At 38.2% G+C, this 15,503-nt stretch overlaps 4 protein-coding genes, 3 non-coding genes and 1 pseudogene across 8 annotated transcripts; 5 read left to right on the plus strand and 3 right to left on the minus strand.

Moving 5' to 3' along the window:
* Positions 1 to 336: 336 nt before the first annotated feature.
* On the minus strand, positions 337 to 408 carry TRNAT-CGU (transfer RNA threonine (anticodon CGU)). The gene has a single exon. It is a non-coding gene; the product is annotated as a tRNA-Thr (tRNA).
* Positions 409 to 814: 406 nt separating this feature from the next.
* Positions 815 to 2,689, minus strand: LOC110423696 (tRNA (guanine(9)-N1)-methyltransferase-like protein). Its single transcript, XM_021437997.2, has 3 exons — positions 2,224 to 2,689; positions 1,688 to 2,047; positions 815 to 1,244 (listed from the first exon to the last, which is right to left on the minus strand). Exons 1-3 carry the CDS (start codon positions 2,614 to 2,616, stop codon positions 1,035 to 1,037), a joined length of 963 nt encoding a protein of 320 aa, XP_021293672.1. The 5' UTR covers positions 2,617 to 2,689; the 3' UTR covers positions 815 to 1,034.
* A 104-nt stretch (positions 2,690 to 2,793) lies between these two features.
* On the plus strand, positions 2,794 to 5,311 carry LOC110423697 (zinc finger CCCH domain protein). Its single transcript, XM_021437998.2, is given in 7 exon segments — positions 2,794 to 3,007; positions 3,086 to 3,184; positions 3,299 to 3,718; positions 3,811 to 3,957; positions 4,096 to 4,203; positions 4,938 to 4,966; positions 4,969 to 5,311. Coding segments are annotated over 5 exon segments (771 nt in total). The 5' UTR covers positions 2,794 to 3,007; positions 3,086 to 3,184; positions 3,299 to 3,357; the 3' UTR covers positions 5,095 to 5,311.
* A 1,147-nt stretch (positions 5,312 to 6,458) lies between these two features.
* On the plus strand, positions 6,459 to 8,093 carry LOC110424284 (pumilio homolog 12-like). Its single transcript, XM_089784871.1, has 5 exons — positions 6,459 to 6,730; positions 6,827 to 6,989; positions 7,107 to 7,270; positions 7,361 to 7,610; positions 7,971 to 8,093. Exons 1-5 carry the CDS (start codon positions 6,459 to 6,461, stop codon positions 8,091 to 8,093), a joined length of 972 nt encoding a protein of 323 aa, XP_089640997.1.
* A 329-nt stretch (positions 8,094 to 8,422) lies between these two features.
* On the plus strand, positions 8,423 to 8,496 carry TRNAT-AGU (transfer RNA threonine (anticodon AGU)). Its single transcript has one exon. It is a non-coding gene; the product is annotated as a tRNA-Thr (tRNA).
* Positions 8,497 to 9,584: 1,088 nt separating this feature from the next.
* LOC110424148 (putative serine/threonine-protein kinase WNK11 pseudogene) lies at positions 9,585 to 12,026 on the plus strand (annotated as a pseudogene).
* On the plus strand, positions 9,876 to 9,966 carry LOC149526655 (small nucleolar RNA SNORD96 family). Its single transcript, XR_016351778.1, has one exon. It is a non-coding gene; the product is annotated as a small nucleolar RNA SNORD96 family (small nucleolar RNA).
* A 225-nt stretch (positions 12,027 to 12,251) lies between the features above and the next one.
* LOC110424147 (Tetratricopeptide repeat (TPR)-like superfamily protein) lies at positions 12,252 to 15,403 on the minus strand. 2 transcript variants are annotated; one of them, XM_089784918.1, is made up of 5 exons: positions 14,394 to 15,391; positions 14,222 to 14,279; positions 13,213 to 13,357; positions 12,781 to 12,902; positions 12,252 to 12,679 (listed from the first exon to the last, which is right to left on the minus strand). In XM_089784918.1, exons 1-5 carry the CDS (start codon positions 15,328 to 15,330, stop codon positions 12,424 to 12,426), a joined length of 1,518 nt encoding a protein of 505 aa, XP_089641044.1. In that variant the 5' UTR covers positions 15,331 to 15,391; the 3' UTR covers positions 12,252 to 12,423. The 2 variants fall into 2 exon arrangements, 1 of the variants encoding a protein (XP_089641044.1); XR_002445884.2 differs by lacking the exons at positions 12,252 to 12,679; positions 12,781 to 12,902 and having other exon boundaries at positions 13,225 to 13,357; positions 13,926 to 15,403.
* Between the last annotated feature and the right edge of the window lie 100 nt (positions 15,404 to 15,503).

Raw genomic sequence — 15,503 nt, forward strand, 5'->3', positions numbered from 1 at the left:
CTTTTCAACTGCAAGGGAGTTGACCTTTACCTCACCTTAAAACATCACTAACATCAGCCGTGAGTCATCAAAATCCAATCCCGCCTTGTAATTTTCCTCGAATCCTTCCAAAATGGAAGAAAGACAAAGTCATCCCGCAACTTATCAACCAAAATTTCAATCCACTCAAGAAAGCATTGCTGCTATACTTTCCATTTAAATCAGAGATAACCATGTTAAGAGGAGAAAAATTTTAAAAGAAGAATTGAGCATTAGGAGATATAGTAACTGGGGAATCTCTTTTCTTTTTTTTTTTTTCTTGATAAAAAAAATTCATAAAAAATTTCTATTTATGAAAGCTCCCAGCGAGGATCGAACTCGCGACCTTTCGCTTACGAAGCGAACGCACTACCACTATGCTATGGAAGCCACCGACACAAAACTCCCAATTTTTTTTATCCTTTCCTTCTAGTCAGGTCACTTTTCAAAGTTGATTGATTATGAGTGTTTTAGGAGGAAGGCTTATCTTAATAGAGACATAGTAACATGAATATGATTGATGTTAATATGCATAGAATGGGTATTGCAAATGCAAGCCCAAATTTAGCTTTAGTTTCGACTACAGTTGCACTAGATTCAAGTGACTTAAATCACTCTTTCAAATTGAATTTCAGTTTTGGATTTCGTAAAAAAATGTACGAGTTCACTCGACTTTTTTATATCCCAGGTGGATCGACATTAAAACTTACACTAGCAAGTTATTGCCTTAAAATGCAACGTGATTGCTGTAACGATTTCCGGTTTCATTCACGAGAGACAGAGAGGTCTTAGCATATGCAACTTTGATCAAAAGTGGGCATCCGCAAGGAAGCCTATTTTTCTGTAGTTTTAATTCAAGTTTGGAATGCATGAAGCATCATAGGTACATGGAGGAGGTAAAGAGTGGAACTTCAAAAAACAATCAATTCTTTTGTAATGATTTTCCCACTTGTACAGACATTCCATGTAGTGCAAGATGGAAAGGGTCAACATAAGCATTAGTTTTGCGAGCTCTTCTAGTCATGAGAAGGTTCTTCAATGCACTTCTTTTTCCTCTCAGATTCATCATTATCCTCCTTGCACTCTTCTCCATCTAATTCTTGACAGGTTTCTGAATCAGCTTCAGATCTTTTCCTCTGAGGAATTACTTGAAAGAAGGAAGCTTTCCAATCTTTTGTCTCCAAGAACTTGAGGAGTATCTCTATAACTTGGTTCACAGTAAGGACCTGCACACGTATGAACGAAATGCCAGTCAGGGAAGACAAGCTTATAAAACCAGGGAACATTTGCTTCTTTGTTTGTTTGTTTGAAAACCAAACTACTGTGCATCACAAATCATATTCAACACACATCACAGCATTCTTTGAAAGAAAGCAGTAGCATGCAATTATAAAGCTATTCATTCTCCAAAATAGATAGTTTCCAGGATATAACCCCAAGAGACTTGAGTAGATAGGCTAACTGATTCCTTTTGATTACAACTGCTAAAGTGATACCATAAATGCCTTTCAACCCAAGGTTTCTAATGTATTATTGCATAGGAAATTCCACAGAAAACCAACAGTAAAAAACTTAAAGACCTACTTCGATTGGCAGAGCTCTGTTTCGACCCCAATAATCAACTGACGGAAGAAAGGAAAGAGGTGTAGTGTTCTATGACCAACCATACCTGAGAACTGGACATCTTCATGTAAGTTCCAATGGGGAGTTTTGCTGTATGAATTGCCTGCTCCTCTGCTTTCTTCATGGTTATGCCTTTCCACCGATTTCTGTCCACCAATCCGCCAACAATATAAACTTTGCTAGGATCAAGTTCATCTAGCACAGTTTCCGAATCTGCTGTGAGATAAACCAAGTTATCTTTCTGATCTGAAAACGCTTGGATATAAGATTGCTTTTCCTTCTCAATAATCCATTTATCAAATCCAGGTAGCCTTTGCAACTGAGTTTCCATTTCCCCTTGACATCCAGTCAACCAGAGGTGAGCAGGAACACTGCTTCTTCCATTCACTGCATAGCAATACATAATCTGCAGGGTTCAGCAACAACATAAGATATACTGGTATTGATGCAATATAATGAGACAACAAGGATTGAACAAAAGAACATCTTTTATCATGGGCTAAGAAGAGAAGTGCAATTAAGAGCAAGGCAAAGATGCAAACTTTGAAACAGTAATCAATCAATTACTGGAAAAAGAACAACCTGTTGAACGAGGCTGTGGATTTCAGAGTGAGTCATGAGATTAGAGAACTCAAGATCAACGACAATGTTTTGGCCATTCTCTTTGGCTTTCGTCAGTCTCTCGATTTTCTGCCCTCTTTCCTCCGATCTTTTCTCCATTCTCTCTCTCCTCAATTCTTTCCTTGAATCTATCAGTTTCAGCCTCTCGTCTTCGCTTAGGCCAGCCAGTTTCTCCTCCCATTCTTTTCGCTTCCTCTCTGCATCCCGCTGTTTTTGCTCTTTCATCCATGCTTTCTTCTCTGCTTTCTTCGCCTCGAATTTCTGCTGCTTCAAGAGCTTCTTTTGGGCGCTCTTCGATAGAGGCTGAGGCTGGGGATTGGAAGTGTTTTCCTCGCTGTTCTGTGCAGCCTCCATCGTCGAGTTTAGCTCTGGACTGGAATTTTTTTTCCCCCTGGGGTTTAGGGTTTTGTTTGGGCAGTTAGAGAAAGAAAAAGACAAAAACAAACACGAGAAAGAAAATATAAAACGCATACCCTTTCTGCGTATCATGATTTCGGATCCAAACCCAAAACAACCCAAAAAGGTAAACACGGGTAACACTGCCTAATTAGAGAGGAACAGGAGTAATTAGCTCAAAATCCCAAAAATAATATAAGAAAATCCGATTTCATTTGGTAAATTGCCGCAAAAGCCTAACCTTTTCCTTTTTGTTTTTCCAATTTCCATTCTTACCTTTGCCTTTTGTCCATGATCTTTGTTTGTTTTCTAGATTGCTCTTCTTCTTACGATCAAGTCCGCCATCAAGGTTAGATTTTTCCTTTTGCAATTGGTGTAATTATTCTGCTTTTTTCTTTAAACAAAATTTGATCAGTTGAATTTGAAGGGCAATTGCATTCCTGAGATCAGAAATTCCCCACCTTTTTGATGGAATAAAAACCATGATTTAATGGCTTCTTAATCATTTCGGGTTGCTCTCTCAAATGTAATTTTCTTTCACTTAATTCTATCTCCAGTTATTAAATTTACGATTTTGGAATAATTCATAGTATTCCCATCACAGGAATTAAGTCAAATTTTCGATTTTTTTTTTTTGCAGAAAAAATCGATTGGTTTCTGAATTAGTGTAAAGATTGTGGTTCTGTTGGATGTTGGGGAATGATGATGGAAGGGTTAGAAAGCGGATCAGAGTTGCGAAAGGAGCTAGAGAGAGAACGTCGTCGTATAAGGGACCGTCAGAGAAGGCAGTCTATGAGCCTTGAGGAGAGAGAAAAGCATCTGGCAAGACGCCGGAGAAACTATCAGCTGCGGAGACAGAGAGCTGAAACTGCTCGATTGAACCCTGCACCTCCGATTCAACTTCAACAAACGAGCATTTCTTCGGTTCAATTGCCCTTGAACAATGCCGCAACTTGTGTTTCAGATGTTAGTCCTCACTTTGATGATGCTGCTGCTGCGGAGCTTATCGGATCCAACCATGGACAAGAAAGACCAATGCTGGACACAAGAAGCAGCCAGAGTCAGTTCCCATCACTTTACAATTAAATATTAATCTTTATGATGTCTTGAAGGATAAACTGTCTTATGTTCTTACCTGTTCCTTTTTAACAGGTTTGGAAATCCCGGCTCACAAGTTAGCTATTTTGCCTGGAAAGGTACGTTTGAATCGCATAAAACATCTGGCACGAGCAATGAATGATCCTGTTGGTGATGGGGTTGCAGTGGGTGGAATGATGAAGGAAAATGGAGCTTCTGATTGTAAGTTTAATAAGTCATCTTACCGTTATAATGGATAGAGATAAATGTTAATTATTTGATAATGTACCTCCGGAACCATTTATAAACCAACTGCCCCATTTCAAATTAGAAATTTATATATCAAAGATCGTTGTTCAGGTTTAGTATCAAGAGGATTGCGACTAAATCGTGTTAAACGTCTTGCTCGGGCACTAAATCCTGCTGCCCAAGAGACTGTTAACCAAAGCCATGAAAGCATAACAGAAGGTAAGATAGGCAATCTTTAATTTAACTGTGCTAAAAGTTTATGCTGTCCATGATTTTGAACTTCATTCTGCAATCTTAAATGTAGTGGAAAAGTGTCTGCTGTAGGGAGAAACTCATTCAATAAGTCGTAATGTGTGAAAGTTTAAACAGCTTAACAATATTAGAGTTGAAGATGATGATTTTCACAAACTATAATTTTTGGTGGCATATCTGATAAACTAATATTAGTTGTTTTTATGATGCTATTTAGTAGGTTCAACAAGAAGAATTACATGATAATCACAAGTTTTTGGTATTATGTTTAGGGTGAACATCTCTGTTGTACTACTGAAGACTTGACAGCCATTTTTAAATCAATCATATACAAAGGTGAAATTTGTTTGGCTCCTCCCCAGATTCTTTCAAATGAAGATTTGTAAGTTTATTACACTGAGTTAATTCTTTCAGAGTCTCTTGCATATGGTTGATATTGTTTTGTTGTTGCATTGCATATCCAAGTGGTGACATCAAAACTTTCTATCTGTAGTTTTTTTATGTAATGCGTCTGAAATAGATTGAACTTTTGTATGAACTTAAAGTTGTTGGCAATCATGGCTATCATTTAATTTCCCTTTTCGGGTCTCATGCTTATTGTCTCTTTAGTTATAATTCAGAGAACAAATTTTTCCTAACAATGCGTGATACCTTTACTATACAGGATTTGAACTAAACCTCGTTATCCTGCGAGATTGCAGGGTGGAGAAAAAGGATGATTGCAATAGCAGAGAGGAGCATCACAGATGTCGAAAACTCGCTGGAAAAGAGGGTCAGGGATATTCAGAATTAGAATTGCGTGACGATGAGAAGAGCCATCTGATAGGACTAGATTTTGACATTTCAAGAGAGGGGTGAAAACAATATATATATATATATATATATATATATATATAATATGTTTTGCTCTCTCTGTGCAAATCCTATTTCTTGAGCAACAATCTAGAATTTGTATATTTTTTCTTCATCTTTTAACTGTTTTCCAATCCCCCTCCCCTCCGAAATTTGTACCTGACTTTTTATTTATTGGTAACGGTACTATCACCTCTCTTGTTTCCATCACTTGGATCAGGCTCTGGTTGTACATAGACCAAGTTTATTTTCTTTTGTATTTTAAAAGAATAAAGACAATAAATGACCATCAAAATCAAAAGAAGGAACATTAAATTTAAAATTCCAAAAAATTGAGCTTTGTATGAGAAGATTAATGGCGTCTTGAGCACCATCGACACAGTAACAAACGAGGGGAAGAAGACATTCACCGCCGGGCATGGAACTGAACTTGCAGAAACTCATGAACCGACTTTTGCTCTTTGAGTTCTCCCTCCACCTCTGCGACATATCTCCGCTCTGGTTCAGGAAACATTGATTCTATAAAAAACTTGGGTTTCAAGAATCGAACTTCGACTATGGAATTAGGTCTTCGTTTTTCTTGGTTTCTTGCTAGTAAGTTACCATATTCCTATTCCTACAAGAATTCACCTTCTAAAATAAACTGCTGTTTACTTCTAAACCAGAATTCCTACACAGAGTGAAACACTAATACTAAAATTTATATATATATAATATATGTATAGCCCGTAATAGCCAAACGTTCTTGAATCTTGATTACTTCAAGTTCTTTGTTTCCTTCGTGGATTCACCATGGAAAACACTGTTTCCTCTTCTTCTGATAGCCAGAACTTGAAGGCTTCTTTGCGTTCAAATTCACCCGACAATAATCTCTTCCCTTCTCTTGAAAATCTTCGCTTGAATTCAGGGGTTGAGAACGATAGCGCTTGTGTTTATCCGGGCGACAATGCTCTTCGTTTGCCTTCCAATCAATCTTTTGCAAGAGCTATGCTTAATGGCTATAGTTCTACTTCTAACGGTGAGTTTTCCAGATCCTTTTGATTTTGCATGGGCATATTCATGGTTGTTTTTGCCATGGAAGTTCTTACATGATTATAGAGGATGATAATCGATGGTTTAATTTTGTAGGAAACCGGGCAGGGGAGACCATGACCACGGATCGGGCATCAATAGGGAGAGATTCCTTATGTAACAATGATTTCAACTTGTTCTCTGGTCTTGCTCGTCAAACTTCTCCAACTAGTTTTCAACATGAGCCTATAGCAGAGGGTGGAAGTAATGTGAGCTATGGTTTTGACAATGGCAGACCTGCTGGGAATGCCGGTGGTTTTGGGTTTCAACAAAGCCTAGATCATGCTCACTTGCCACAGATGAACACAATCATTATTGAGAATGCCTTGACTCAGGATGGCTCAGACATTCTCAAGGATCTGCTATCTTGGAGGGAACCGAGGATTACCAATAAGATCTTTGAAGGGGTCATTGACTTCATGTTCGAGCTGATGATGAGCCAACATGGACATAGTCTCTTTGCAGAGCTAATTAAATTAAGCAGTGACGACCAGTTGGGTATGATCATAGAAAGGATAACCTCTCACTCCCCGCTTGGAGGTATTATTTCTGTATCAAAAACTAGAACCGGGTAACTATCCTCAACCTCAACCTTTCCGTTATTTATCATTTGTTCTTTTCTTCATACTCATTAATTTTCTTAATCAACGGCATTGCTTCCTGTCAGTTCACGTTCGATTAAGAAGCTTATCGAATTGCTCAAGAAATCATCTCTGATTATTAAAGTGATAGCAGCTCTGAAAGAAGGATTCTATGAGCTAATGATCAGCCAAACTGGGTCAAGTGTTATATTGAAATGCGTAGAACTCATTGATACTAGGAGTAATGAGGTAATTGTGCTTCTTGTTACACCAATGAACCTTCTTGCTTCTGCTATTTTATTCTGCACAGATGCTTTGAATCTTTACATTCAATTGTTTTTTTCACTTACCCTTTTTTGGTGGCAGTTACTGTATGTTGCAGCCATAGAACACTGTCTCAATCTAGCTGTAAATGCACGGGGATGTATATCTTTAAACTACTTCATAGACAACATCAGAGGTCTACACAGAATTGCCCTCTTACATGTAATCGCTAAGAATTCCCTGTACCTCTCTCAGGATCCTTCAGGGTAAAACATCACTTCTCTCATTGTTCTTCCCGAAAGAAACATCATGGTTTAAAATGCAAAAACTTGATCAGTTTTGTGGAACTATTTCAGGAACTATGTTCTGCAGAAGGTCGTGGAGCTTGATAACCCTGACATCATCCGAGAGATTTGTGCTCAACTGAATGGCCACATTGTGAAACTATCCATGCAGAAAGCCGGAAGTCATGTAGTAGAAAAGATGTTGAACTCTAGAGGGATGCATCACGTGGTCAAAGAGCTCGTCGAGAGCAAACAGCTTTTGCAAGTTGCCAAGGATCAGTATGGCAACTACGTGGTGCAAACAGCATTGAAAGCCTCGAAGGTATGTACCCTTTTGAAACTGCAATATGACAAGCTAATAGAATAGGCTTGAGAGTACCCATTGCGTTAATATGGTAAGCTAGCAATTGATGCATCAAACACAGATCTCCGGAAGTGCTCCTGATGAGCAGCATTGGCCATGCATACTGAAACTAAACTTTTTCCTTTTCCATCTTTTGGTTGAATCTGTATCTAAGATTACATAAGCGGCATTAATGACAGTAATCAGAGGGAGATGATGGCTTTTTGGTTCATGCATCTATTGTCCTTAAACCTAATAAATCTGTCAAATTTGAAGCTTGAAGATGTAATTATTAATTTACAGGATCTTTCTGATGCCTCTCATTCTCTTGCCTTTCAGCGTGCTGGTAATTCATTTTATCAAGAACTGATGACCAAACTTCAAGAACATCTCGATGCTCTCCAACATGGATACGGGAGGAACGTCCACAGTTTGATCAACGTTGATGTCCCAATTAACTGAAAGTGATTTCGGCTGGGACAGGAGCATCATCTGTTGTTATTTATGCTTCATGAGACCGTGTATTATTTACTTATATCTGTTTAATTAGTGTTAGCACGATTTGATTATCTAGTTGGTAATTAAGGAGAGAAAAGTTTCATTTCTTTGTCAACCAGGTTCCATAAACTTGGTGTTTTTTTTTTTGTATATATAAATATATAAATACATATTGGATAATGGGTTTCGTATTGTTCCGGTCAGTATCTTCATTTATCGTTTCATTGATCAACTAAATACTAGCTTTACTTTCTTTTGCATAGGATGCTATCCCTCTGACCCTCGGCCATCAGGCTTTCATAGCTCAGTTGGTTAGAGCACCCGTTTAGTAAGCGGGAGGTCTTGAGTTCGACTCTCAATGAAAGCAGTGTCATTATTTAAATGCTAAGGTCTTTATTTTACTATTTATTCACAGGACTTGCTACAAAAAAGAAAAAGAATTTTGTTACAAAATCATATTATTAAATCATATCAAATATTATATAAATAAATATTAAATCCAAAAATCATTAATTTTTCATTACAAATTAAAATTTTGTATAAATAAAAAATATCAATTGATAGTAAATTCGAAAATCATTAATTTTTCATTACGAATTAAGATTTTATATTAATATAATAAAATAATAGAACAAAAGTTGTTTTTTAGATATAAATTAAGAGATAAGAGCTCTTTCAGTATAATAAAAGTATAGAGATTCAGTTGCATAAATTAATGTAATTCAGGAAATTTTTGTTATTTAAACCTTATTTCCAATTCATACTTAAGTAAAGAAGTTTATATGCCAAAGAATTAGTATAACTCCTACTTAATCCATCATAGGAAGAGTTTGCAGAACAAACAACTATTGGGCTCTCAGTTGGGCCATGTGAGATTTGGGCCTCCATGGTCCAATACATTTCAGTGCAAAGGCAAACCCTAGCATCAAACTCGAGCGGCGACCACCAAACATTCATAGCCGTCAGATGCAAATCGAACGGCACCCATCGACATTAGGCACCCTATAAATACACACCAGAACAGCGCCATGGCCGCCGTACGAGTAAATTCTGAGAGTCATATGAACACTTTTACTTAGATGCGTAGAGTTTATGTCTGTCTGTGTTTGAAAAACATGAGCTTTGGTTTGGTTTCATGTCGATCCATGTCCGATAAGCTTTTCTAAATCTAATCTTTCCCGCTTTCTTTGTTTTTGTTTTGATCTACCGTGACGGGGATGTGAAATCCTTATCTATGAAGCGGGGCAAACCGGAATCTTGTTTGTACATCCCCAAGATAACGTCACATATAAACTCTCGTCGATGTTGACGGTCCTCCCTCCGGGGAGCTCCTCCGTCGATGAGCTGTCTCATATTCCATCGCCTTATGGAGCAGCGTCGCTGCCTTTACCATCTGGGACTGGCCATGAGACGTACATTCAGATGTTTACAAAATTTTCCTTTGTTATTTACTGATGCCAGTGTGAGTGTGACGGGGGATCGAAATCCCTCACTGTGTTTGGGGCAAATCGAAAGAATTATGTTTGTATATTCCAAAGTGAACGTCACATAATATTGTACGGCGACGTTGATGGTCCTCCTTCCGGGGAGCTCCTCCGTTGACGGCAGTCTCATATTCCATTGCCTTGTGGAGCGGCGTTGCTGCATTTACCTCTTTGGGATTGGCCATGAGACTTACATTGTTTTTTGTCTTCTTTTTGAATGTTAATTTTCATGTTTTAGCTTGTTGGGGTGTTCTGAAAATTGTGGCCTATGAGGATACCAATCACAAATTACACCATCTTTCGGGACTGAATGGCTTCTTAAGCCTTGCTGTCATTCTGCAATTCTGAGGCCCTTGTAAAAATTAATGCTTTCCACTTCAGAAAACTTTGCTTGCTTTTTCTTGATCTTAATACCAAAATGTTTTTACAGTTTAAAGTTATGGGAACAATTTCTTTATTTTCAGCTATTGCTTAGGATTCTCAGTGTCTCAGTTGCAGCATCCGGGCTGAGTGCTCAAATTGGATGCTGGCAATGTTTCCTTTCAGCATAAACGGGGCTTCCTCAAATTGTACAGAGCACACAATCAAGCCTATAGTTTGGGTTAGACAACAGAGGCCTGTAAATCTGATGTTGATCTTGCAAGAAAGGGTTCTTTTCTAAATTGTTGTACGAAAATTCTGTAAATATAGTTAACCCATCTGCTCTCAGTCCTCTGGATATGGAGAATGGTATACACTTTTGTAAATTGGTGTGCACTTTTATCAACGAAAAAATGGAGTATATAATCTTGTTTCTGTTGTCTTTGTTGCTGAATTGAGCTAAAGAGAATTCTTAGCCATAGCCATGATTTGCTATGGTTTGACACTGATTTTATGATATCTAAGCACAGCTTATCTTGCTCGGAGTGGAATACCATAATTCTAGAATCCATGGTAGAAAAACTAACAATTATATTAAGAGTTATTAACATATTTCAAAAAAAAAATATTAAGAGTTATTAACACTCTTTTGGCTTTTTAACTTTTAAACTTTTTGGTGAAGAAAAAGTTATATTTTACTTTTCTAATCAAATCCAATTACCTAATATTGCAAATCCTGAGGCAATTAGGATTCCAAATCAGATCATGATATACCTATGACTCCTCTGCATATAAATACATGGTCTTCTTAATCCCGGTTGTTCCTATCCTCATTGATCTTCTATCTTAGCTATTGTTTTTGTTCAATTCTGGGGTTCTTGGGTGCTTTCTAGTCCTGTTCTGAGCTTTTTAAGGTTTTCAGGAATCCAACATGTCAGACCTAAATAGTTATGGTTCTTCCGACGAGGATGTTGAGCCATTCGTAGAGGTTGATCCAATGGGCAGGTTTGGAAGGTATCCTGACTTGCTTGGTGCAGGTGCAACCAAGCAAGTTTACCGCGCATTCGATCAAGAAGAAGGCAGAGAGGTTGCTTGGAATCAGATTTCTTTAACCAAATTTATGGACAGTGACTACATTATTAAAAAGTTATATGCTGAAGTAGGTTTGCTAGCAAAGCTCGACAACAAGAACGTTATTTCCTTGTTTAGCCATTGGACGGACTACGAACACAACAGATTGAACTTCATCACTGAAGTCTGCACGTCTGGGAACTTGAGAGACTACAGGAAAAAGCACCGCCGTTATGTAACAATCAATGCGGTAAAGATGTGGTCAAGACAAATTCTCAAAGGCTTGGAGTATCTCCATATGCATGAGCCCTGCATAATCCATAGAGATCTCAACTGCAGCAACGTGTTCATCAACGGTAATGCTGGAGAAATCAAGATTGGTGATTTCGGATTCGCAACTGTAGTTGGGAAGAACCACGTTGCTCAGTCGTTGATCGGGACGCCAGAGTTCATGGCTCCGGAACTGTACGAGGAGAATTACACGGAGGCTGTGGATATATACTCGTTTGGGATGTGTTTACTGGAGTTGATTACTCTGGAGTTGCCCTACAGTGAGTGCGACAGCATTGCAAAAATTTACAAGAAAGTGAGTTCAGGGGTGATGCCAGAGGCGATCGACAAGGTGAAGGATCCGGAGGTCAAAGCTATTATCAAAAAGTGTCTTGTGAAGCAATCGGAGAGACCATCTGCAACCCAGCTCCTCGCAGATTCATTCTTTCATGGACTTGACCAGGATGAAAACTACCAGGAGGCTTTCTGACGATTCTAAGCTAAATCCAGACTTTGCTGTACTGCTGTCTCAGGGGCTTATCTTTCTCTTTTTCTTTTCATCGGCGTTAACATTCATTTTATGAACAGCTTAGGGCCTCACTTCAACTTTGTTTTGTTCGTATTTGTTCTTGATGGAAATTATAATCTGACTTGTTTGATTTGTAAGTACCTATCGAGTTCATTCTGATAATTTCACAACAATATTCATTCACGTGCATATCAGTTGGCAAAATATGAGTGTCTGATGACTCTCTGGCATGGAGGAAGTTCCTCTCTTTGCTTTGAATGTTATTGCAAAACTGTCAGGTGGACTTTGGTACTCTCAGGAAGAGTAAAATGGTGTAACTTGCTCCTTCCAGGAATGACAGACCATGATGGGCAAGTCTTACAGCATTTTCATTACGTAGAGACAAAATGTCACCAAGCTACATTGGTGTATTTAAATAAGAATGCACGTATGAATTCCCTGTCAATCCAATTAAACTTACATCCCATACCAGAGGTATAAGATTGTCACCAACCAGGCACCAAATCGATATGTTGTAAGGACCACGCAGACCATAATACTTCAGGAAGACCAAATATCTTAATGAACAAGATCATGTGAACTATGTGTAAGAGCCACATTGGAGCTTTTGAGATTCCAAAACACTTCTTGTGGCTTCGATGACCACTTGCCCATTGACATAGTGCTGCCGACATACAGGCATGTAGACATCAGCTCCTCCAATCAGTTCTGTTTGTGTCTCTTCCGTCTTCCTTAAGGTAAAAAAAGCACGTTTCCCACAAAGTTCACATCGAGCAGTTAACTTCATGACAGAATCAGCAAGGGGAATGATATCAAGCACAGATCCGAAGCTCCTCCTGCCAGCATGATGTGGATTAAACCATAAGGCGGCAGTAGCAATATATATAAATCCAGTAAGGAGCATGCATCTCAAAAATGGAAGTTGATCAAATAATACCTCAAATAGTCACCATCCAGCCCAGCAACTATCACAGTTTTGCCATCACGATCAGCAGCTTCACAGCAGAAGTCATAAAGGTCTTCAAAGAATTGAGCTTCATCAATGCCAATGACATCAAGCTGTTACATGCACTACGTCATGAGTATATTTGACATTAAGTCCCCATAAGACTAGTGAAGCTCAAGAATATTACAACGAAAAGCCATATATACACATTCAAATGAAGATACAGTATTGGCAGCAACAGTCTTAAGGACATGTTCTGCCTTTTTTTTTTAACAGAAACCATAACTTAGTAAAAGGCATCTTTACAATATTGTAACTCCTCACTATTTCATACCAATCAGACAAACAAATTTATGTTCATGCAACAAGTTGTCATTATGCATGACAAAAAGCATCAAATTTTGATGCTGGCAAATGACAAACCTGATTGTATGCGTCAGGACCAATTTTTTGTCGGAATGATGATAAATTTGCCAATGCCCAACATGGCAGTTTCATGCCGTCATGTGTCACAATTGAATCCAATCCATATCTTGTATCTTTGTTTGATTTTATCACAGCCACAGTTCTGCAAAGCAAATAGAAAGAAAGTAATATCTTAAAATCAGTCAAAACTTTTTCACTCTAAACATTTGTAGCCCTATCAGTTAACTAAAATGTCCAGCACATAATATAGGATAGATGTACCTGGAAAATAAATCTCATTGTATACTAACATTTAAATATCAAACTGATATCTTAAAAACATCTAGGAAAGCATACCAATTTAAAATAAGTAATCTTATGTTTACGATTTTGGCCAAAGGTAATAGTCTTACCAACAATAACATGACACTAAATAAGAACCAAATCATGACCTAAATTTAACAACATAGAAGAATTAAACAAGAAAACCAAGTGGGATCAGTGCATCAATCAAGCAATTGAATTTTCGAATTGTGCCATTGATAGTACTACTGACTGTCACCTAATACTTAGCTATAAGTTCAAACAACAGGCCATGTTGCTTTCAGATTAGTTTGCCGAAGATTTAAGAGCCTTCCCAATCACATTCCCAAGAACAAGTCAATGGGGATATTCAGACAGCAGGTAACTTTCAGCACATAAAATACAACAGCATATTTAATGTGCCTTACCTATTAACAGGGTCCCCAAATTCAGTACATTTCTCAACACAGGCTAAGAGTCTAAGATTAAATCATGAAGAACTTTTAGAACCCTCAACCAGCCCTGCTTCTTGACACAACACCACAATAAAGAGTGGTACATAGGATTTTAGGAGCCATTTACATCAGGAACATAGCCTGCATCCTTTAAGATGGAAGTCATTAATTTGATCAACTCGTAGATCTCCGCAGAATGTTTATGAGATATATCACCCCTTAAAAAGAAGTGAACCTCCCCTTGAATATCAATCCTGCTATAGGCAGGCTCCTTTATGACCCCAGAATTCCTCATCATCCTCCTAAGTGAGGCCACATCGTCCCAAAAACCAAAAGTGGCATAAGCATTAGACAAAACTACATATTTACCTGCATTTTCAGGGTCCAATTCAAAGTACTTATCTGCTGCAAGCTTTATCAGATCTATATCTCCATGAATCCTACAGGCCCCTAGCAAAGCACCCCATATGGCTGGGTGCTCCTTACAAGGTGAGTTAAGAATAAACTCGTAAGCTTCACGCAACTTTCCAGAACGGCCTATAAGATCAACCATGGCAGCATAATGCTGCCCTCTCGGTTGCATTCCATAGTCTCTTGTCATTGATAAGAAATAGTGCCAACCTTTATCCAGTAAGCCTCCATGGCTACATGCAGAAAGGACAGCAAGAAAGGTAACATAGTTTGGTCTAAAACCTTCATTTTTCATTTTATCAAATGATTCCAAAACCTCAATAACCCTTCCATGCTGGCCATATCCAGATATCAAACTCGTCCAAGTAACAACATTTCTATATGCTAGTTCATCAAATACCTGGTGACCATCAGTAAGACTGCTGCATTTGAAATACATATCCATGAGGGCACTGCTGACCACAACATTTTCCATGATAGGGCTCTTTATCAAGATCCCATGAGCTCGCTTCCCATGCCTTAGTGTGGCCAAGGAGGCACAGGCTCTAAAAACAGAGGCAAAGGTGTACTGGTCTGGTGTTAAACCATTCTTTCTCATCTTATAATAGAGATCAAGTCCAAATTCTCCACAACCCTTTTGCACAAACCCAGCAATCATTGCATTCCAAGAAATCACATTTTTCTCTAGTAACATATCAAACAAAGCATGGGCAGTTTCTAAATCTCCTAATTTTGCATACAATATTAACAACTTTATCTTCAGATATTCATTGGGTACATATCCAACAACAACCATTTGTGCATGGATTCTTCTCCCATTTTTATATTCTTTCCTGAATATGCATTCTTGCAAGAGAAGAGCATACGTTCCAGCATCTGCTTTCAATCTCGTACGCCATAATAGACCCACAGCTTCACTCAGTCTTCCCGCAAAACAAAGACCCCTTAAAGCTTTATTCAGTTGCATGTAGTTTTTACGGAGCTTGGCCTGAAAGCTGGGAACATTTATTATTGCATTCGATCATCCAACAGCAGTGAGCAAAATCTAAACCAATGAACTAAACATCCTAGAAAAAAAAAATTAAGGAAAAAAAGAAAAGATAATGACGGCTAGTGAGATATATTTGAGACATTTACAAG

The sequence above is a fragment of the Theobroma umbraticum genome, unplaced genomic scaffold (assembly GCF_002168275.2).
Source record: "Theobroma umbraticum cultivar Fairchild unplaced genomic scaffold, ASM216827v3 scaffold_204.0, whole genome shotgun sequence".
Taxonomy (NCBI): domain Eukaryota; kingdom Viridiplantae; phylum Streptophyta; class Magnoliopsida; order Malvales; family Malvaceae; genus Theobroma; species Theobroma umbraticum.

Excerpts from the sequence above, each read along its gene's own strand:
- LOC110424284 (XM_089784871.1), top strand. The coding sequence starts at position 6,459 with ATGAACACAATCATTATTGAGAATGCCTTGACTCAGGATGGCTCAGAC. Across the intron at positions 7,271-7,360 it reads CTCTCTCAGGATCCTTCAGG|GAACTATGTTCTGCAGAAGG; the intron begins GTAAAACATCAC and ends GAACTATTTCAG. Across the intron at positions 7,611-7,970 it reads CAGCATTGAAAGCCTCGAAG|CGTGCTGGTAATTCATTTTA; the intron begins GTATGTACCCTT and ends CTTGCCTTTCAG.
- LOC110423696 (XM_021437997.2), bottom strand. The coding sequence starts at position 2,616 with ATGGAGGCTGCACAGAACAGCGAGGAAAACACTTCCAATCCCCAGCCT. Across the intron at positions 2,048-2,223 it reads TCCACAGCCTCGTTCAACAG|ATTATGTATTGCTATGCAGT; the intron begins GTTGTTCTTTTT and ends TGAACCCTGCAG. Across the intron at positions 1,245-1,687 it reads TGAAGATGTCCAGTTCTCAG|GTCCTTACTGTGAACCAAGT; the intron begins GTATGGTTGGTC and ends ATACGTGTGCAG.
- LOC110424147 (XM_089784918.1), bottom strand. The coding sequence starts at position 15,330 with ATGCAACTGAATAAAGCTTTAAGGGGTCTTTGTTTTGCGGGAAGACTG. Across the intron at positions 13,358-14,221 it reads AATTCTGGGGTCATAAAGGA|AACTGTGGCTGTGATAAAAT; the intron begins GCCTGCCTATAG and ends TTTGCTTTGCAG. Across the intron at positions 12,680-12,780 it reads CTGGATGGTGACTATTTGAG|GAGGAGCTTCGGATCTGTGC; the intron begins GTATTATTTGAT and ends TCATGCTGGCAG.